Source organism: Chrysemys picta, chromosome 8 (genome assembly GCF_011386835.1).
Source record: "Chrysemys picta bellii isolate R12L10 chromosome 8, ASM1138683v2, whole genome shotgun sequence".
Taxonomy (NCBI): Eukaryota; Metazoa; Chordata; order Testudines; family Emydidae; genus Chrysemys; species Chrysemys picta.
Genome location: NC_088798.1, coordinates 101,762,836 through 101,785,190, shown reverse-complemented (window position 1 = coordinate 101,785,190; position 22,355 = coordinate 101,762,836). Strand labels below are relative to the sequence as shown.

The following is a 22,355-nucleotide window of genomic DNA, read 5'->3' as shown; positions in this document are numbered from 1 at the left end:
GCAGGCCTTATTGTAATCTTAAAAAAAAAAAAAAAAAAAAAAAGATGTTGGGCATCCTATGTTATGTTAAATTTTGCTGGATAAAATGTAGCGAACTGGGCAGCAATTTAGGTAAAATTGCCTTTCAAAGAACTAAATCGGTCTGCTGGACTGGGTCTCAGGGGCAACCTCAAGGACTATTAGAATGTGACAACTTGTATACATGACATTTGCAAATGTGAATATTGTTGAAAGTGAGTAATAGCGCCCTGGGGTGTAATGGCTCTCTGTCAGTGTGGTGATGGATTGAGATGATCTTAAATTTCTATTGTTTCTTACTGAATCCGGCAGGGATTGATTGAGTACTGTATCTAAGCAACGAGATGGATGGAGAAAGAATACTGAAGGACTGTAATATTGAGCTTTATTCAAGGTGCAACTTTACTTAATTTGTTTATCATTTGTGTCTTAAGGTCTTTTCTAATGACTAAGAAACAGACATTAATATTACCTCTTCAAATAATAATTAATTCCACCAGAGTTAAAGTATCTTTATGCCTTTGGTTGGAACATATTGCAAGTGCATGATTATTGGTTGTTTATATAGTAATATTGGTTTGCATGGTTCTATATAAATAAATAGGAAAACATGATGGGGCCATATTGTGTTCTCAGGTACAACCCCATTGAAATCAGGGGAACTGGGCCAGTGCAAATGACTGGAATTTCAATTGATCCCTCTCTCAAGCAGCTGACAGTCCACGATCCTGATCCTGCAGACACAGATGAGTTTTACTTTTGGCCTGTGAGTAGGGTTGTCAACATTGTATTTCAAAAATAAAGGACTGTTTTCTCAGCATCCCCACCCCATCCATCCTCCCAATATTATCATAATCACCAATAATAATAATGATAATAATAAGCAGTACTCACCTACATTCGGAGAGGTATTTCTTGCTGCTTTTTGCAGCACTCAGCAACTCCCCATCTTGTTGTACAGAGATGAAAAAATAAGGGCTGTCCCTTGTAATAAGGGACTGGGGGAAAAACTGTACCTGTGACTAGCCCTGTTGAAGTCAATGGGACTATTCATATGTGCGAAGGTAAGCACTTTCATAAGAGTTTGCAGGATCAGGGACCAAATTAAACCAATAACATGACTATAGATTCTGGAGGAACAAGGAGTGGGGAACTTAGAGCAACTCTTCATTTAAGTCTAAGGAGAATAAAATACAAAAGGGCTCAGATCTTACAGACTGGGGTTTTCAAAGGCACCTAAGGGAGCAAGTTGCCAGAGTCTATAGGATTTCACAACCCCAGAAGAGCCTATCCCCCTTAGATGCTTTTGAAAATCCTAACCTAGTGAATAGCTGTCTTGTGATCTGCATAAAACAATACACACCCTCAAGTCTCCCCCCCCACCCCTGGCAAAAACAAAGCCCTTTTGTGTGATTTCTGGTAGAAAACCTTCCCCAAGCTGCTGTTAAAACTTTTGGTCTTAGGGCAAGTCTACACTACCACGATACATCAGTGCACCTGCCCCGATGCAGCTGCACCGCTGTAGTGTGTCTGGTGAAGACGCGCTACGTGTACAGGAGAGTGCTCTCCCATTGGCATAATTATTCCATCTCAGCGAGAGGGAGAAGCTATGTCAGCTGGAGACTCTCCCACCGACAGTGCGGTGTGGACAGCATGTAGGTCGATGTAACTTGTGTCGCTCGGGGGTGGCTTAGGTACATCAGCTTAAGCAGTAGTGTAGACAAGCCTTCAGTCTCACAATTGGGTGCACATGGCACACTTCCTTCTCTAGGCTCTTCCTGGGGTCAAATCTTTTTTTGGGGACCCCAATGTTTCTTGTGTCTATCTGCTTCCACACAAGTACTCTGATGTGCCCTACACAGGAGCTGGTCCTTAGACAGCTCTGACCATTTGTTAAAAAACCTTATCACAGTGCACTGATTTAAAAAAACCAAAACCAGACCTGATCGTTAAAGGTCAATATCTCTGTATTTATTTTAATGTCCCTCCCACAGGGGCAAGGGGTTATTGCTGGGGACTGCTTGATCACTTGATTAATGTATTTATTAACTAAGCTATTTTCATTGTATATCAAGGGAATCAGCCAATCTGAAAACAGGTAAATAAATACTTTTAAAATATTTTGCTTCCTGATTAAACCTCATATGTCAACCTCAGACTTGGGCAAAACGAGGAGCAAATTAAACCCTAGAAAAAGCGGCGGAGGCGTCTCTAACATAAGCCTGTTGATTCAGTGGAAGGATGAATCGGGCCCATTAACTTTTGCAAAGGCAAAATTATAACTGCAATGTCACAAATGAGGAGGGCAGAATCCGCACTTAAGAAATAAGCGACAATAGCAAGTGTCTCCTCCTGTTCTCCCAGGCATGCATGGCATCAGGTTGTTTATAAGAAGCATCAGCAGGGAACCTTAGCAGACACATTCACAACTGTCCCCAAGTTTTCGCTCATGCCTTCTAGTTCAAAGGGCTCATCTTGTTCCTTAGAATAAAGAATTTTGCAACAAGTGCTGATACTTACCACATCAAAGCACAACGGAGTTTGCATTGTTTGTAGAACGTTAGGCCATAGACAAATTAAAGAGACATGTGGAGTTTCAAAATTTACTTTAGCAAGCCAGTGCCTGCATGCTTAGTACTCAGGGAGGGTTAGATACTACAGTGATAGGACCTATAAAATCCTCTGTAGCGATTTAGAGCCTAAGCTAAAGCAAACTGAAGTAAGTGGAAAAGCCGCCCATTGACTTCTAGGCTTTGGATTAGCAATTAAAACTTGTTGGAAAAGAGGCAGGCTCTTTTATAAATATATTCATGCTGTACTTTTATGAGTCCAGGAGGAAAAAACCATTGATTTAATTCAAATGTTTATTGCAAAATTTAGTCCAAAATTATAACCTTTTGGGTACCATCAGAAAATATATACAGCAAACAGATTGTGTTGAATCAATAATACAACTTGCTTAATAATCAATATTATGCAGAGAGGGGTGCCAAATTCTTCTCTACTGATTTTTTTTTCAATTGGTGCACTATAAATTTCATCCGATATAAATTAGCTGGAGACTCTCTCTCTCTCTCTCTCAACCCGGACAGTTTTATATATCTGTATCGGATGAAATAACACAATATATATTGCATGAAATCTGTATATACTGTCTGTAAATCTAGGAAAGCACTTAAGGTGAAAAAAGTTGTAGTTGTCCCAATATAAACCATGATGTTGTGAAGACCCTTCTCACATCAGAAAGTGCGTAAGTATTGCATTAAAAATATTTACAAGCAACACGTGCATCAACCACACAGGTTCATATTCTGATCTTAGGCTTGTGCAGCATCACTGAAGTCAACAGGGAAGCACATAGGTACCTGGGACCAGATTTCAGCCTGGAACAGCGAGATTCTGATCTCTGTTACACTGATGCCTGCAGTTACTCCACTGCCTTCGGTGGATTTACTCCAGATTGACAGTGGTTAAATGACAGCTGAATCAGGCCCACAGACTATCATCTGATATCACCAAAAAATGAAACTACTTCTTTATCCAGATACACAAATACAGTGACTATGAGGAAGAAGCGTGTTACAAGGAAATATAAAAACCAGGAAAGTAGGCAGGAAGGCCCTAGGTCCACTAGGGCCCTTGGCCTGCTCCGTGTAATCACACAACATCGGTTGTGTGGAGTACACCCACCTGACCCTGCCTGGACAATCCCCACTTATTTGGAAGGGCAGCTCTTTGTCATGAGTCCATTTGTTAACAGCAGCGAGTTGCCGATTATCTCTTGTGCCCCCTGTTCCGCCGCCTGGTGGTGTTGGGGGACGAGCCATCTCTTCTGGAGCAGTAATGCTTGGTAACCACCTGTTTGCACTGCTGGCATTTCACCATGCAGCACCAGTGGAACTTGCAATTGCAGCTGGTGACAATCTCAGTCCTCTTCTCCTCCACTTTCAGGCCGCACTCAGTGCAGAGCCTCCTGCAACTCCTCCTCTCCCACTGAGACAAGTTCTTGCCACTCTGCAGGCATTCCCGCCCCTCGGTGCCATGGAGGCCCAGACTGGCATTCCTGACGCAGTAATCAGGAGAGTCTTCCAGGAAGACGAGTTCTGTGGCTAGCACAGTGCTGAAGGTCTCTGCTGTGGCCCCACGGCTGTCGGCACTATTCCCAGCTCTCATCCTCCTCTTGTCCATCTCCAGCTTCTGGGCCTGGTCATATTTGAGCTTCAGATAATTCCCAATTTCTCGAAACTCAGCAAGCTGGAGCCAGCAGGTCTGGATGCTGCAGCTGCCCGATACCCCGTGGCACTTACACGTCCTCTTCATTGTTGCTTTCACAGCCTGGGATGAAAAGGCAGAGCAGTTAGGAACAGCAGAAAACCGCAGCACAAACAGGATCTGTTGCAATAAAACCTCAGATAGTGGCATAAGGGGTTGCTCATCTCTCAGTCATCAGTTCTAATCCAGCTCATGCTGGTTGGGGCTGAAAGTCATTACTGTGTAGTGGCCCATGTGAAATGAACTGGTGCTCTCAGTCCAGCTCCTGATGGACATATGTTCCTTGGCTAACTGGGAGCTGGCAGAGATGTTAACATTCAATGGGCATGAGCTACTTTACCCCCACAGGTGGAGTCTCTCCAGGCCTCTTGTGAAGCAAATTGGCAAGGTAATGCTATTACCTGGGCTGTCCCAGATCTGTGGATAACTTCATTTGCGGAGCTGTCAAACCAGCACCGTCCACGCAGAAGATATGAAATAATCTTAGATACAGAATAATACTAAGTATTTATGTAGCACCTTTAATCCAAGCACTTCACCAATAACATCTACCAATCCCTCTCTATGATAATTATAGGGTGCCAACACTGTAGTATCTATGTCAGATTGTTAGGCTTTGATATAGCCTGTGAACTAGGTATGCTGAATGTTGTCATCCTCATTGTACAGCTAGGGAAACTGGGGCACAGAAAGATTAAGTGACTTGCCCAGGGACCCACTGTCAGAGCCAAGATTAGAATCTAAATCGCTTGGCTCCTGCTATCCTGCTCTAACCAACAGACAACATTTCCTCCCCTAAAGAAGGCCTTGAGCTGCACATGACAAAAGATGAGAATAGGGTTTGCTCTATTTTACTGTCTGAACAAGTGCTTACTAGCTACAGGACTCCAAAGACTAGGTTTCACAATTCTTGAGAAATGGTGCATGTCACTATATTGGCTGTTGGCTTTGCTTTGAACTGAAGTCCAAGTGAAGCCTAGTGCAATAATTTTCTGATGTCCAGATTTTAAGGCCTGATTCCAAAATCCTTACTCCTTATGCACGTGCAGTAGTACTTATTCATGCAAACAAGCAAGTCAATGGGACAACTCAGGGTTGGAGAATGGGGCCTTAAAGCTTTGTAGATGTGCTGATTATGAAGATATTTTGGATACAGACAACCTTTTTTTTTTACTTACAAGTCTCCCTGCTTCATTGTTATGCAGATTCATTAAAGCTCTGGCATCTTGTCCTGTCTCCAAAGCATCCACAAATAGTTTGGAAATTCTCTCGCCAAATTCCACATTATCACTGCAGCCTCCCCAGACCCATCCTCGGCCACCTAGGAAAGGACGCATCGTTCACAAATAATAACTATGTGCAGAAGCTCAGGGCGTAGGTGGATTTCAGTACAATATGTAAACCCAGAGCTCTAGGAAACATGTTGGAGGAGCCATTCCTGCACTGGCGGGGAGTTAGCTGGATGAGAAGAACCACGGAATCATTTCAATGTGTAATTCTTACGAATGTTAAAAGCAGGAACGGTCCTTTGAGCCAATTTCTCACTCTGTTACAAGGAAGTCAATGGGGCTGCACAGTTGGAACAGAGTTGAATGTAGCCCTACACTTTTTCCAAGTTTGAAAATTGTGATGCCAAAAGCAGACCAGGGTACTAGACCAGTAAAATCACAGCTCACCTACACGGCCATTCCTTGAATCGTCACAGCCACAGTTGTCAAAGTCTCCCATGCTGCAGTTTCTGGTGAGCGTGTACATTACTCCAGCCGAGCTGATGGCATGAACAAAAGAGGTTTCTCTGGTAGCTGGAAAGAGACGGAAAAGAGATTCTGTCACCCTCAAGAACAGAAACCCTCAGTCTCATTTTACTGGTAAGAAGGCCCCCTTGTGGAGCTTCCAACAGAGCAATTGCTGGGGGGAAGTCTTTGCATAAGGCAATTAGGACAAAAGATAGAGTGGTGCAGGAATTAAACCCTCCAGAGAACATGGCAAAGTGCTTGTGAATTCTGTCTTCTGCCAGCTTTGTTTCAGTTCCAACAACGGTTACTGGTATGACCAAGTGTCACCTTGTGTGTATTTACGTATGGAAAAGAGTTTCATGGTGACAGTGAGATTTTATATAACAGGCCTGATCCTAACACCAAGATCAATTATCACTGACTTCTCTTGATACCCAATCAGGGTTACTCTGTAGCAGCTTTCTGTCCCTGTCTGTTTTCTGATTTGGTGGCGGGCTGCTGCTTGGTCTTCTCTACACAGTAAAGTTGCATCAGTTTAACTTAAATCAGTTTTTAAACTCATGCAAACTCCTCTCTGGACACACTTTTTAATTTCACTTTAAGAAGTTTCATTTCATCTTAAACCTGCTCCCATCATAGAGGCTAAACTGCAAGAAGCCACTCTTAAGCTGAAGTAAGTGTGTGTGTGTGTGTGTGTGTGTGTGTTCATTGGTTGAACTAATTTGGGTTTAAAGTCACACCTGAGGTTAAACTGGTGCAACTTTCTCATGTAAACAAGCAAGCTCTTAGTGTGAGGCTGTGTCTGCAGTTTATCTGTCTGTTGAGCCTCCCTCCCTCCCCGCTCCAAAATTTGCTGTCATCCTAATATATGTATCTATATAGTCTAGATCCTACCTAAATAGAAACGGGCTGTATCCCATACACAGAGATGGCAGGAAGGAAAGGAAGGAGCTGTAGGTAAATCCATGCTCTGCCTCTAAATATACACTTACCACTCCGCAGTCTGTTATGAGTGGAGAGCTGCAGGGCACTTTCTGGGCAGTTCCAGCGCTCCCAGGTGAACTGGTGTTTACATTCTTCAATCCCGCTATGGGCCCCCACAGCCACGCTGGTGGAGTAGGTCAGATACGCCTTGCATAGAAAAAGAATGGGTCTGAAACTCCCAAACCTTTCAAAAGGCCACTTGAAAGCAAATGCAAATGGGTTTCAACTGTTTCCCCTCATTACACAGAGGGAGCTGGTGCCCATATGCACATCAGTAAATGTGGTTCCTTAGAAAGGCAACATTTGGTTCGCTAACAGGAAAAATCTATAATTAAATTCATAATAATCCATGTATAAATTACCTTTGGTCCAGTCATCAGAAAGTTGTTCACAGACCTGTAGCAAATAAAACAGGATAAGTGAGATAATTTAACACAGACTCAGAAGCAACACCAAAATGTCCTCGTTCAGCTGGGCTGAGCCCCTACCATGCTGACGTGTGGAAAATAGCACAATAGATCCCAATGCTGGTGAAGATGATGAAGGTGTTGCTCTTCATGGCTGTCAGCTAGGGTGAAGTTTTATTCCACTCGCTGATCTACAGCTCTCCGCACCAGCGATGGTTGACTGAGCAGGGCAGCTCTGCTTCTCTCCACACCCAAAGGGGGGATACTCAGGACAAGGAAAGTGAAAAGAATCCAAATCGCGGATATTTATAAGGTGAAGTTCTGAATGGCCAATACCCCCTATTCATTTGCTACCCAATGACCCTATGTGGTAAAGAAACCTCTGATCCAATGCGTGACAAGATAGCAAAGGAAACGCCTAAAGCTGCACTTCAAAAGCCCAGGAGCAGTTGTCACCCAGAGCCTGGGATGATTCTCAAGGAGAGTAAACTTCCCTAACAATGGGCAACCTTTCATTCTGTTAAACACACCAGCATTCATCTCTCCCTGTCTCCCTCTAGCTAAGGTCCACTTGCCTTCTTCATGATACTTTGCCTCTGCACAGGGGCTCCCTTCCCTGGCTCCTCTCAAATAACAACCACATTTCTAGAGTTCCCCCACTAGCTTAGTGCTCCTTGCTAGGAGAATTTCCTGAAGCATTCAGTGCCAGTTTTATTAAGATCTGTTGGGCTGGATCTCCTGGATTTGAAGGGATTTATTTAAAGGCAGATCCCCTCGCCCCCCCCCCCACACACACACACGCACTTTCATCGATTAAAGAATTTGTGTTCCATAAGGGCAACCAGATGCTGCAAAAATGGCATTTCATCCCTCCAGGATGTTTGGAAATCTCACTCATTTACATTTCTGCAGCCTGAGAGCCCTGTGCGAAGAGTCGGTGAGAGGTTTGCTCCGTGCCTATATCCCCATATGCGACACACTTTTTTTTTTTTAATATGAGGACAGTTTTCAGGGAGAAGCAAGTTCTGCACAGTAAAGTTCACCACACTGCTGGCTTCAGATGTGTGAGCCTCACAGGTATCCATCAGCACAGGACTGGAGGAGCCGGAGTGTCTTCTCACCTACGTGGGTGTAAGGGGGGAGTAATTCACTGACGTTAAAAGAGTTACACCAGTATACAGCCAATATTTGGGAGAGGAGAATCCGTCCCAAGGATCCGGTCCTGGATATAGGTATGGGCAATATTGTTAAAGGCATCAAAAACCAATAGTGTCAAGGCTGGAGTGATGTCTATTGGTGACAGCAGGCCTTTGTTAATAGGTACTCTGGGGTTCTATTCCTGGGTCTGCCACTGAATTACTGTGTATCTATGGGCAAGTCATTTAGCCTCTCTCTCTTCTTTAGTGTTCCCCATGTATAAAATGGAGATTATGATGATTAGCTACCTCTAGGGTATGTTGTTGGTTTAATAACTAAATGTGTGCCAAGTACTTGGTGATCTTCAAATGAAAGGCACCATAGAATTGCAATGGATTAGTTAGGCTGCCTTATATCTATGAAACACTTAGCAAAAATATACCCAATTGCATCTCACTGTGTCTGTAAGTGTCACACACCCACAACTACAAATATGGGTCAGCTCCCTGCTCCTTTGGAAAGCAGAAGGAAAAGATCATTTCTACCTCTCGGTGCCAGGTTTATTAGCAAGCAACAGAAGAAACTTATCACCCTAGGTCATGTGTAAGGGAGACCTGGAGCCAGTGTAGCAAAGCTGCAAACAACAATTTTGCAATTTGAGGATTAAAACTGTAGGTTGGTGAGAATGTAACGAATGCAAAATAAAAATACCTCTTCCCGAGCCCAGAGCGTTCACAGCCCTAGTGTATTCCTGTGGGGATGACAAAACTGGGGCTGAGTTAACATCTTAACTATTAACATCCTGAAATGACGTCTTCCTCGTACAGAGCTGCAGAAGGGCAATGTATTAAGACTAAAGTGTCGCTAGCGTATTTAGAGAAACTCAGTCATTTAAGCCCAGGTATAATAGCTTGGATTATATGATGCATTTTTATATCCAGCTGCCTTTTCTTGTTTTTACTGCCACTATCTATGCAGGCATGTTAGTGTTCATTATCTGAGAGAGATTGTGCAACTCAAAGATTTTGGAGCGTCAGTTACCTCAATTCATACTTGATCCTCCTAACCATGTGATAGAAAAATAGCTTTTAGGGGAGGGGCACTCTTCTGGGGGAGATTGTGTTATTTGACGGGGTCTCTGTCAGGTTAAAAATCCTACATTCAAACCACACATTTCCTTGCCTGCCTGGGATATTAATAACACCGTCTACTCTTAAAAACACATGAATCTTAATCTCCTATAACTTTTAGCACCTATGCTGGTTGTTGACTAGGGTGACCAGATGTCCCAATTTTATAGGGACAGTCCCAATATTTGGGGCTTTTTTTTATATGGGCTCCTATTACCCCCACCCCCGTCCCGATTTTTCACACTTGCTGTCTGATCACCCTATTGTTGACAAACAAGAGAACATGTTCTTACCAGCCTGCCAGCTCCAATTAATTATTCTCCATTTACAGCAGCATAGCTGAAAGCAGAACCTGCCCCAGTGTGTGTTCAGGGCAAGAATAAGACTATGAAGCCATAACTGGGTAGAACTGAAATATTCACATTTTTGTAGAATTCTCCCTCTCTCTCCCCATCCTACCTCCAGTGTAAAAGTGAACAGAGCTCTAGTCACTTGACTGGCATGAGAGATTTCTCCAGATATTTATAGTAACAATAATACTTTGCACTTCTCAAGCTTTTCATCCATGGATCTCAAAGCAAAGGAGGGTAACTAGAATTATTTCCATTTTACAGGTGGGGAAACCAAGGCAGGGAGCGGTGGAATGACTTGCAGAAGGTCACACAATGACAGTGACAAAGCTCCACTGGACACAGGTATTTTGAAACTAAGCTTAGTGCTCTAATCACTAAATCCCTAAGTCTCATGCATGGGTGAAGTTCACTAACACCTGTGTGAACACTGACCATTTGATCTGCCTGGTTTTGGCATCACCCAGAAATCTGCTTTGAGTTTTAGCTTCAGATAAACCTAAAATCTCAAAGCAAAAGTCGTATGAAATAGTGTTGTAGCTGTCTCAGTACCAGGATATTAGCGAGACAAGGTGATCCAATAAAAGGTATTACCTCACCCACCTCGTCTCTCAAAGCAAAACTCGGTTACTTTCACCTTGTTTTATATCAAAACCCATTTTCACTTGAAGAGGTTAGATGAACCTTTTGACACACCCAGTCTGAGCAGAGCCTAAAGCGACAAGCCACTTTGCTCCACTTGGGTGGAGCAAAATGTTCAGTGTCTAATGTGGTCTAGGTGACTGTGGGTTGATAAACTGGCAAACGTCCGTCCATTATGTTGGGCAGCAGGATGCCAAGAACCAGTCTTGAGTCTCAGTTTCAAGTTTGCAATGAAACCAAGTAAGGTTCATATTGGTGTCAGGTATCACTGGAAACAATTGATCCAGAGAACACTGTGGTTTGGTAGATATTGTCGAGTTTCAGCTGAATTCTGTTGGCTTTACTGATAAAATGTTAATATGGTGTTTCTGGGGTTTTTTACTGTTTTGGTTTGTTAATCCACTCATGGTCTGGGCTTTTCACAGCCCTTGGCACAGGAGATAATCAGTGTAATGAAGTATATGGACACCTTCCCTATCAGCTGTGACATTCATTAAACATGCAGCCTGTACTTACGCCTGTGTGCCCTATTGACTTTAGTGTGTGCTTTGTCACCCAGATCATGGGTATATTTTGTGAGATTGCATTTCATTGCAATTTTTTTGTCTTTCACCAGGAACCTAAAGGCCACATTTCAGAAATCCGATAGGTGGAATCCTGTGCAACCATGAAAGGGTTGTTTGTATGAGCTCCCCACATTGTTTTTGTTAAGATAGACACACTTCTATTGTGGAAACACTGGTGTTTGGGTTGGGATCTGGGTTCAGATCTGCTGGGTCATAGCTGGTCCAGCTGGACTGGAAAGTAAACTCAGCATCTTGTACTGGATTAGCATTTTGGTCATTTGGGCTTTCACATGTGTGATAGCAGAATTTGGGGCCCTACGGTTAAATAAAGAAAAAGGAGAATTGGAGCCACTATCCGGCATGGTGTAACTGTCAGGTTAACCCAATTTTGTTTCCTCTTTGAACAATAATTTTACAAACTGTATATTAAGTGTGGAAAAGTGCATGGAGGGAGTGGATGTGGGGTGCAGCAGGATGGGGGAGAGGAGGAGAAGGTGTCGGAGGTCTTGAAGAGATGGGCCTGAACCAAAATCAAGACCCAAACACACCTGCAATCAGAGGTATTCAAAATCTGAATCCCAATATGGAGTTTGCAAATAGCTCCTCTCTTTATAATGGGCTGTAGAAAACAGCCTGTGTTCTGGATTCCAGTGTGTATGAAATCTGGATCCATCTACACATGGCTGTGACTTGAACCCATCTCTAAGTGAGGATAATTCTTATCAGGGAGATGACCGTAACGTCAGGCTCAGATGAAAGGGCTGTATTGACTGGAACAATAGTGTTTTTCTCTGAAATATTAATGAAGATGTTTCTGTTCATATTAGGATTTTTAACTCGTGTTTCCAAAAGTCTAATTGTTGGTCCTGAATTAAGCTGACCATGCAGTTTAACTGGAGGCTGATGGCGCAGTAGTTTCTGGGACAGGTGAACTGGAGATGTTTTTGTCAGATAGTGGACAGTGTGGAGAATTCACCCAGCACTAGAGACTGGGAGAAGGCTAATGCTCTGTTAATATTTATATTGCAGTAGCACTTAGAGGTCCGAACCAAGACAAGAGTCCCTTTGTGATAATTGCTTAACTACACACAGTCCCTGCCCTGAAGAGCTTACAGACTGAATAGACAAGACAAACTACAGGCTGGGAGAAAGCCACACAGCTGGGAGTAGAACCCAAGTCTCTAGTCCCAGGTCATTGTAGCCATTAGACCCTGAGGAACACCTGTGAAACATGTGGCAGAAGCAATACCAGCCCTGCAACCACTACCATGGCCTCCGTGCAATCTAGCTGGCTATGTCTCCAGGCCCATTAGAAAATCCAGTATCTTTGCTTCAGCACTGGTGCAGCTAACAAGCACTAGTGTGGTCAGGGCTCTAGCATTTCCAGCGATGTATCCATAAAACCAACCCAACACATGCACCCGGGTGGTGGAAAGCTGGATAAAAACAACATTGGCTATATTGTTCTTAGCAAGTGATACATTCAGACCCCCAGCGTCAAATCCTGCCTTGCTGGCTCCGTTACAATAAAAACCCACCTGGGTAATTAGAAAGATCCCCCCTCCCTTCCTGGAAGGCTTCATTTTATTGTGTTCACCTGCTTTGTTCTCCATGGGAAGCCAGCATGAGTCCCCACGTGTAATGCCATATACTTGTTTGTATACAGAAACCCTCCCAAGCAGGGTGTCTGGATGGCTCTTTCCCTACCACATTTTGTGTTGTTTTAAAATAGTCCCTTGCTGAGAGCCCTGGCCTGGGTGAAATCCTTCTGCACATGCAGTTCCACACAGGAGCATTTTTTTACTCTTCCCAACTAAAGGCCCCAAATCTCCCATTGAGGGAAATGGGGTGTAATATTTGCCTTGGCTCCCCATAGATTGCCACGTTCCCCAGGCAGGTGAGTAGCCTACGGTGCTTCATGTCAGTGGGAGTTTTGCCTGGATAAGGAATATGGGTGAATTAACTAAAGTTGAACTGCAACGTTCACATCAGAACTGAAATGTGCAAGTTTAGGCTGCAATGTTGAAACCTGCCTGGACCGAGGCTCCTAACTCCATATTTAGGCACCTCCCTGGAAATGGCCTGAATTTCAGAGGTTCTGAGGTCAGTGGGAGCTACAGCTGCTCAGCACCCCTGAAAATCAGGCCACAGTAAGCAGCCGGGTTTCACTATTTGGCATGAATTCTTTTGGTTCCAATTAGTGAGCCAGATTATTCCCTTCCAGCACCACAAACCCATTGGAGGCGTGGGGGATCCTTCCAAACGTCCACGCGGTTCACCATGCTGACAGCCTGAGGCATTGTCTCCTGAGTGGGAGGAGAGCGCCGTTTCCCAACTGTGAGCCTGAGGAATCCCAGCCCCAACACCATGGCCCTTCGAGCGGTAGCCCCTTCTCATGAGGCCCTTAGGCTCCTTCTGCCCCATGGCAGCGTAGCTGGGAGAGCAGAAGCTGTGACTGGAAGTTAATGCTGCAGGGAACAGTGTTAATTTCCAAGGCAAAATCCATGTGAATATCCATGATTATCCTAGGGGAGTATGCTGCTCTCTGGCTCCACCCCTTCTGCAGCTGGCCCCGCCTCACTGACATTGTGATTAGAATGCATTTGAGTCCCTTGGTACCACGCAGTGGAAACCAGCCTTTCATAGATTCATAGATTCTAGGACTGGAAGGGACCTCGAGAGGTCATTGAGTCCAGTCCCCTGCACTCATGGCAGGACCAAATCCTTTGGCCCAATGGCCCAGCTCCTCAGGTATTTAATCAGGGAGCTAGGCACCCAGATACCTTTGAGGATCTGTTCTTATGATGTTTCTTATGTAGGGCTGCCAACTCTGACTGAAGCTATTCCAGGAGATTATTTTCCCCAACATGATGTAATGTCATTTTCTTAAAATATCCTATTAAAATCTCCTGGATTGCTTTCAATGGTCACCAGGAGACCAATGCCGATTCGGGGAGATTCCAGGCCAGTCCTCGAGGGTTGGCAACCCTATTCTTATGTGTTAATCAGGAGTGATACTTCTTTGCTTTTGCAGGCCATCTGCAGGTCCCTGAGTCCAGTCCCCTGCACTCATGGCAGGACCAAATCCTTTGGCCCAATGGCCCAGCCCCTCAGGTATTTAATCAGGGAGCTAGGCACCCAGATACCTTTGAGGATCTGTTCTTATGATGTTTCTTATGTAGGGCTGCCAACTCTGACTGAAGCTATTCCAGGAGATTATTTTCCCCAACATGATGTAATGTCATTTTCTTAAAATATCCTATTAAAATCTCCTGGATTGCTTTCAATGGTCACCAGGAGACCAATGCTGATTCGGGGAGATTCCAGGCCAGTCCTCGAGGGTTGGCAACCCTATTCTTATGTGTTAATCAGGAGTGATACTTCATTGCTTTTGCAGGCCATCTGCAGGTCCCCAGTAGGCACAGAGGTTCCCAGCCCCCATGACAGCCCCTCCATAATTGCTACTTCTTGTATTACATCCAAGTGCTGCAATCAGGATCAAGTCCCATATCGCTGAGTCTTGTACAAACACACGTCTCTGCCCTGTGGCAAGTAGTGCTTTTAATCCAGAGATCGCCACGTACTTTGCTGAGCTTTAATGACTGGCCCAAGGTCACACAGCCTAGATGCTTAGGTGATGGATTCTCTACAACTACCCAAGACTTATGGCAACTCATTGGCAGAGCCAGGAGTAAAGCCCCGTTTCCCAGACTTCCAGCCCCATTCTCAGGCTGCTGGACTACTGTCAGAGTCAAAGGCCAGGGAAACAGTTCACGACGAACTGTACGTTTTCTCTCAAAGATTTTTTTTTTTAAAGTGCCACCTCTTTAGCCCTCCAGTACAGTTAAATGCTGAGATTAGCCCTGCCATGACATGGGCCGGGCCCTGTTTGCTCTGGCTATCTCTCAGGCTGGTATATGTTTCTAAAACTCATTCTATGGAAATGCTAGCTGGAGGAATTTGCAGCCTGTGATAAGATATAGCTAGTGTGAGAATTCAGTTACGTTAAACATTGATCATACCAGACCCTCTAATGGGCATTATCGACAGCCCCTAGACAGAGAGACAGCCGCACAGGAGCCTAGCCAGCACCTTGTTAATGACAGGACCAAGGCTATGTGAACATGGGACCAGACAAAGGACATTTCTCCCCCCACCCCCATACATGACACGTCTTAAAACTGAAGTTGTGTTCTCCTCTCGTGATGTTCCTACCCCACCCCCTCTTCCAAGCTTCTGCTTCCCTCCCTCTCTCCTTGTCCCCTGCCCCTTCCCCAAAGGAACAGACCCTGTTCTCCTCAGCCAGGGAGCAATAAGCAGATTAGCTTGCAGACTCAAATGCCTTGATAAAGTTCTTGTCTGTGGTTCTGCAGCACAGAGGCACCAGCATCCTGTCTGAGCTGGGAGGGGGTGATCACACGCTCCCTCCCGAAATTCCCCTGGTAGTGTCAATGGAATGAGCAATTCCTCACTCCCTGGCTAGAATGCTTGTGAAGTTGTAGCTGCTCCCTGGTCTTGCTCCCCACCCCAGAGGTGGTTGGGTTTTAGTGACAGTAACTGTATTGCAGAGTTCATGGTAGCCCGGAGACAAAATGGCCAGTGGAGAGAGAAGCAGAGATGGGTCAAGAGCCATAGGGGGAGGTTTTCAAAGGCACAAAGGACAGTTAGGGACTCAACGCCCAGTGAAAGTCAATGGGAGTGGGGCATCTACCTGCTCTTTGTGCCTTTGAAAAGCTCCCTGGTAGGTTTCATTTCCAGCTCTACTGCTGACTCACTGGGTGAGACCTTAAGCAAGTGATTTATGGGGAGAGAGTCAAAGGCACAAGGGGCCAAATTCAGTAAGAACTGGGTGCTTAACTCCCTTAGGCCTCTTTGAAAACCCCAGCTTTAGGCTCTCTGTGCCTCACTTTCCTCATCTGTGAAATGGGGACTGAATACATCTCTACCTTTGGGCAATCCTGGGGCTTTCTGCAAGTTTTTTGCTGCATTCAGAGCTTTCAAGAAATAAAAAAGGTTTGGGGATAAAATTTTCAACATTGACCAAGTGACTTAGGCACCTCAGTCCCAATGACTTTCAATGGAACTTAAACACCTCAGTCACTTTGGAGCCATGGAAAGTTTTACCCTTTATCTTTTTCCCCTGCAAAGATACAGCCATCCGAGAGTTAACCAATGGGCATCTACCCTGGTAACCAAGCAGTCCAGAGAGCCAAACAATAGCAATCACAAAGAAGTGACCGAATCCACCCCCCACTTTATTTGCTTCCATGGGTGTGTGTGTATGGGCGGGGGTGTCCCTTCAAAGCCTACAGGGCTCGTTACATAGTGACATTTTGAAGTAGGAGCCAGTCCTTTTTTTCCTGCCTCCTTCCCTATCCCCCATTTTTTTAAAGGAAAATGAAATGCAAAAATGGCCATGAATGCAACTTTACAGACATTTGTATAATAAGGGGATGGGTCTCTGTTGGTGAGCCTTTCTAATCTAACAGGCAAGACTCAAGAAGGGATTGGGGACTGGATACAGAAGAAGATTATTTAAAAATATATAATTTATTAAATGTCTCATCCCACTTAATTATTTCCTTCCAAGCCCTATTTTAATTAGCCCTTAATCATTTCCCCTTTGTGGCCTGCCCCTATCTTTTCATGCTCTGACTCTTTCTTTTCTCTACCTCCCACAGACTTTGGGTCTAGTCCCAACTCTGCCACGAACCTGTTTTGTGGTGTTGGGAAAATCACTTTGCCTCTGTGCCTTAGATTCCCCATTTGAAAAATGGGGGTCGTGATATTTTATAAAGCACTTTGAGAGCTGCAAGTGAAAGCTGCTATATAAAAGCTTATTATTTATGTCATCCCACTGCTAAGCAGTAGGAAATGTTGGGGCCTTGCAAGTCAGCTTTCTGATGGAGGAAAAATCAGTGACATGGAGTATAGTTATCTTCGTAGTGCCACTTGTATCTAGTGTTAATAAACACCAGTCTTTGAACAGAGGAGGTCACAAATGGCATATAGCTAATCCCTTCAATCAGAATTCTCTGCCCAAAAACCAGTGCCAGGTTCCCAGAAAGCAACTCTGCACTAAGAATTGAGTTTAGTTAGACTGAGGCCGAGAGCAAACTCTCCTGCTGTTGGCAACAGTTTCCCCAAAATAATGTGCATCACAAAACTAACCACAATACCACAATTCTCCAAGGACTGGGGATTGCACACACACTAAGAAAAAGAACTTGTGTAACAATGGCACCTGGTGACATCTGCCCTAACAATAATCACAAAGCTTCATCCTCCTTGCCTCCCCATGCCCTTTGTTCAGTTGCAGATGTTTGATGTTGTTTCCATTCCTAACTGGAACAATGAACTGTGATCGCTTTAATATATATTTAAGCAGTTTGTGGATCAATCCTGTACAGTATCTCTTCAATAGACTGAGGACTGTGATATCTGTGAGAGAACATAAGAATGGCTCTCCTGGGTCAGACCAAAGGTCCATCTAGCCCAGTATCCTGTCTTCCGACAGTAGCCAATGCCAGGTGCCCCAGAGGGAATGAACAGAATAGTGATCCACCCCCTCTCGCCCATTCCCAGCTTCTAGCAAACAGAGGCTAGGGACACCATCCCTGCTCACCTTGGCTAATAGCCATTGATGGACCTATCCCCCATTAATTTATTTAGTTCTTTTTGGAATCCTGTGATAGTCCTGGCCTTCACAACATCCTCTAGCAATGAGTTCCATAGGTTGACTGCATTGTGTGAAAAAATACTTCCTTTTGTTTGTTTTAAACCTGCTGCCTATTAATTTCATTTGGTCACCCCTAGTTCTTGTATTATGCGAAGGAGTAAATAACACTTCCTTATTTACTTTCTCCACCCCAGTGATGATTTGATAGACCTCTATCATATCCCCCCTTAGTTGTCTCTTTTCCAAGATGAAAAGTCCCAATCTTATTAATCTTTCCTCAGTCAGAAGCTGTTCCAGACCCCTAATCATTTTTGTTGCCCTTTTCTGAACCTTTTCCAATTCCAATATATCTTTTTTGAGATGGGGTGACCACATCTGCATGCAGTATTCAAGATGTTGGCGTACCATGGATTTATATAGAGGCAATATGATATTTTTTGTCTTATTATCTATCTCTTTCTTGATGATTCCCAACATTCTGTTCGCTTTTTTGACGGCTACTGCACATTGAGTGGATGTTTTCAGAAAACTATCCACAATGACGCCAAGATCTTTCTTCAGTGGTAATAGCTAGTTTAGACCGCATCATTTTATATGTATAGTTGGCATTGTTTTCCAACGTGCATTACTTTGCATTTATCAACATTGAATTTCATCTGCCATTTTGTTGCCCAGTCACCTAGTTTTGTGAGATCCTTTTGTAGCTCTTGGCAGTCAGGTGATATGGCCACTGGTGACCAATTCTCTGTATTTGATGTTTTAGCTTTAAAAATGGTAAAAAAACCTGTGGTTAGACGACGCATGTCAGCTTCCTGCATTCTGGATTTCTTCCAATGGGGGACTTCAAAAGTAAATTTCCTCTATTAACAACTCCCAACCCTGAGATCACAAGTGTTAACTTTAGCTTCTAGAGACCGAAATGCAACAGTTTTGGAAGGGGCACTTCTGTGTGAGGCTGCAATAGCATACTTTTTATATGGTGGGTGAGTCTCTCTAATATCTCTATAGGTCTATATCTAATATGTCTCTCTAATATCCTGGGACCAACACGACTACACCAACACTGCATGGAACTTTTTATGAGAGCGTTAATTTCAGAAAGGATAGAAATGTTGTGAATCCCCCAGAGATTTTATGAAAAGAGAGCCTTTCCAGTTAGATTGTTTTGGTTTTTAATGATAAGGCTGGCTGTTGATCAGAGCAAATGACAACGTTCTGCTCCCAAAGATGAATTGTATTGACTTCGTATATTTGCCTACTCTGTTCCAGGAAAGAACTAGAGAATGTGCTTTCTTGGTAATATTTTTTTGGTAGCAAAGCACCATCTAGTGGAAGAATACAATATTCCAGGTACAGAGTTACTTTGCAGCAGTTGAAAATAGAGGGAGAAATAAAACAAGGTGTTTTATGGTCTAACCTGCCTAAATATCCTTCTGCTCTGATTGCATAGTCTTTTCTGAAGTGTGCTATCTTGTTGGTTTCTCTGACTTTCCTCTCTATATATTTTCAGGCTACCCAGATAGTGAAGCACATGCAGTTGCTGTATGGTTGACGTGGCTGCATTCTTCGAAGGGAGAAGCACCTGCATTTTAGAAGGTTTTCTTCTAAAGATAAATTACGCTTGTCTGCATATAAACTCTGTGAGGCCAGCAGATGACAGATTCATGTGCTTGTTTAATATGAATTGTAATCAGTAAGGACCAGAGCTTGTTCACACTGGAGTTAAGAAGAGTTTGGACATTAACTTCATTGAGAGCAGGGTTCAGTGATGATATTAGCTAGCTCTTATGTAGGACTCTCCATCAGGAGAGCTCAAAGCCCTTTACAAAAGAAGTATCATTATGCTAATTTTATATATGGGGAAATGACTTGCCTAATGTCACCCAACAGGCAAAGTTGGGGACAGAAGCCAGGACTCCTAGGCCAGTATAGGCTAGCTACTAGGCCACACTGCCTCTCACAGATAAGTGAATACAAACTACTTAGAAATTGCTTATGTTTCTGCCTTTTCTTTTTAAAGTGCCTTAACAAACACTAATAATGGCCAAGGTATATCCGCCATGACAATGCATGGCTGTTCTGTAGCGGAAAACATTTCCAGGGTCCTAAAGTGCTTTGTCCATTTATTAAAGCTAGAGTCAGGACCACTGAAGCCAATGGAAGTTTTGCCATTGACTTCAGCAGAAGGAGGTTCAGGCCCTAAGCCTCTCATCCCCTTGAAGTTGGTGGTATTATATGTATCTGACAGATGGGTAAACTGAGGCACAAAGGGTAAGGGCCTGATTTTCAGAGGCACTGAGCACCCACAATTCCAGCTGAAGTCAATGGGTGCTCTAGGTGTTTAGCACCTCTGAAAATCAGGCCCCAAGTGATTTGCCCTATGTCACACAGTGGGTCACTGGGAGAACCAGGAGTACTTGCTCTCTGTTTAGTGTTCTAAATGCTAGACCCCATTTCCCCTTCAATCAGCAGATGAATCTTTAGAGAGGAAGCCTGGGCCATGGTTAGGGGAGTAGTCTAGGACCTTTGCGTGCCCAGTTCAATTCCCTGCTCTGCCATGTGCTTCCTGTGTGACCTTGGGTTAGTCCCTTAGCCTCTCTGTACCTCAGTACTCCATCTGCTCAATGAGGATAATAGCACTGCCCTGTGGTGAGGCGAACTACACAAGAAGCTAATAAGATGCCCAGGCATTATGATGGTGTGTTAGTGAGATTTCAGTCTTCTGTAGGCACTAACGATTTCATTCCATATAACTGTGTTAGTGAGATTTCAGTCTTCTGTAGGCACTAACGATTTATCACATACGAGGTCAGTGTCTTTAAGTTAAAGGCTATATAGAGGCCATGGAAACAGCATGGATGACAGTGGGAATTCCAGGTGCACAGCAAAGATAGTGGGGGACATCCTGGCTCCATGGAAACCAATGGTAAAATTCCCATTGATTTAAATGGGGACTGGGTTTTACCTGCTGTATGTGACTGTGAGTATCATTGGATTTGCAGTCCTGCAGTAGTTGTTTTAATATTGTCCCTGTTGTACTGAGAAATAAATAATTTCTTTGGATTTAGTACAGAGCTCTCTTTTGTAAAAGCTTGTCTCGTCAATACGCATCAAGGTCGATTCTGAGCTCACTCGCATGCCGTAATCAGTCACTGGATTTACATTCATGTTACGGAGATCAGAATCTGCCTAGTATTTTAATATGGATGTAGGATCCATCTCATAGATCGCACGTTACACAATGCACTGATATTAGAGGTTAAGCACACGTCTTTCCTCCACGGCCTTGCTTTGCTGAGTGCTTTAAAACACGAAGTTTACCAAACCGGGCTTTGGAGGAAGTTGCAGCTGTATTCCCCCTGCCATACAGGTGTAAAATAACATGACTAACGCTTGGTCAGCACAGTGTGACGCTAATAATCACACTGTATTTCAAATTGGGGCCAATTCAGTCTCCAATTACCCATTGTGAACATTAGAGCAGCCCGCGTGCTGGCAAAGAAAGCTGAGCCTGGTGTTCTGACATTTCAAAGTAGTTAGGTATTTTTAAAGCACACTGCAAAAAAAAAAAAAAAAGCTGTAAAAGTCAAATTGGGATCCAAGCACTGGGCATGGTGACTGGGCTGTTAAAAAAGAACCCGTGGGACAATAAAATGGTGTGGAATGCACTTTGGAACGAAGCAATGGTGATTTTCAGTTGGGTGCCTTAAAATAAAGATCCATATGCAGCCCCCCCCCCCCCCAAAAGGCTCCCTTCTTTGTTTAAAGCCAAGACATATGTGGTCCACACCCTTCTGCAAAAATGTCTGATGAATATCTTGGAGGCTCACACCATGGGAGTGAGGTTTGGGCATGCGTATGTTTACAAGGCAGCTCTCAGTGCGCTCACAACAACGTCCCGCTCACCTACAGCCCGTGTGCACTTTCCTCCAGGGAAATGCTCTGCTTTCCCATTTAAAGCCAGCTGCAGAATGAGTCCATCCTTTCACTACATCGCCAGGCACTAGGCTGGCACTGGGTGAAAATCAAACATCAGTGACCCTGGTGTAAATCTGGAGTAACTGTGGAAGTCAGTGCAGTGACACCAGATTTGGGCCAGTGTGAGAGAATGAGATCTGACTTCCTCTTCGGCATGTTCCATTCCTCACCACCCCAATCCAGGACTACCTGAGCCCTAGTCTGGGAACATGAGTGCAAATAGGTAGCGTGGTCAGCGGTTGAGGAGAGGAAAGGCAGGTACCAGGTGGTAAGGGTTACCTGCACCCTTAGTTCTAAAAGGGGACAGCCCTCTGAAGAGTCCTGTCCCCTGCAAAATCTGGCCAGGGGCTAGGGCCGAAATGAAGCCGTAGCCTAGCTGTGGCGGAGTCCCTGGCCTTGGCAGAGTGATGCCCTGAACCTGCCATAGAGACCTCCTGAATGGAGAGAACAATACGC

At 44.2% G+C, this 22,355-nt stretch overlaps 1 protein-coding gene and 1 long non-coding RNA gene across 2 annotated transcripts; one reads left to right on the top strand and one right to left on the bottom strand.

The window, feature by feature from the left end:
• Positions 1-2,918: 2,918 nt before the first annotated feature.
• Positions 2,919-8,148, bottom strand: WNT8A (Wnt family member 8A). Its single transcript, XM_005295877.4, has 6 exons — positions 7,499-8,148; positions 7,373-7,406; positions 7,019-7,157; positions 5,967-6,092; positions 5,469-5,611; positions 2,919-4,353 (listed from the first exon to the last, which is right to left on the bottom strand). The coding sequence occupies exons 1-6, from the start codon at positions 7,567-7,569 to the stop codon at positions 3,793-3,795; spliced, it is 1,074 nt and encodes a 357-aa protein (XP_005295934.1). The 5' UTR covers positions 7,570-8,148; the 3' UTR covers positions 2,919-3,792.
• A 2,148-nt stretch (positions 8,149-10,296) lies between these two features.
• On the top strand, positions 10,297-20,982 carry LOC135973308 (uncharacterized). The gene is made up of 2 exons (XR_010590117.1): positions 10,297-10,379; positions 19,432-20,982. It is a non-coding gene; the product is annotated as an uncharacterized LOC135973308 (long non-coding RNA).
• The last annotated feature ends 1,373 nt before the right edge of the window (positions 20,983-22,355 follow it).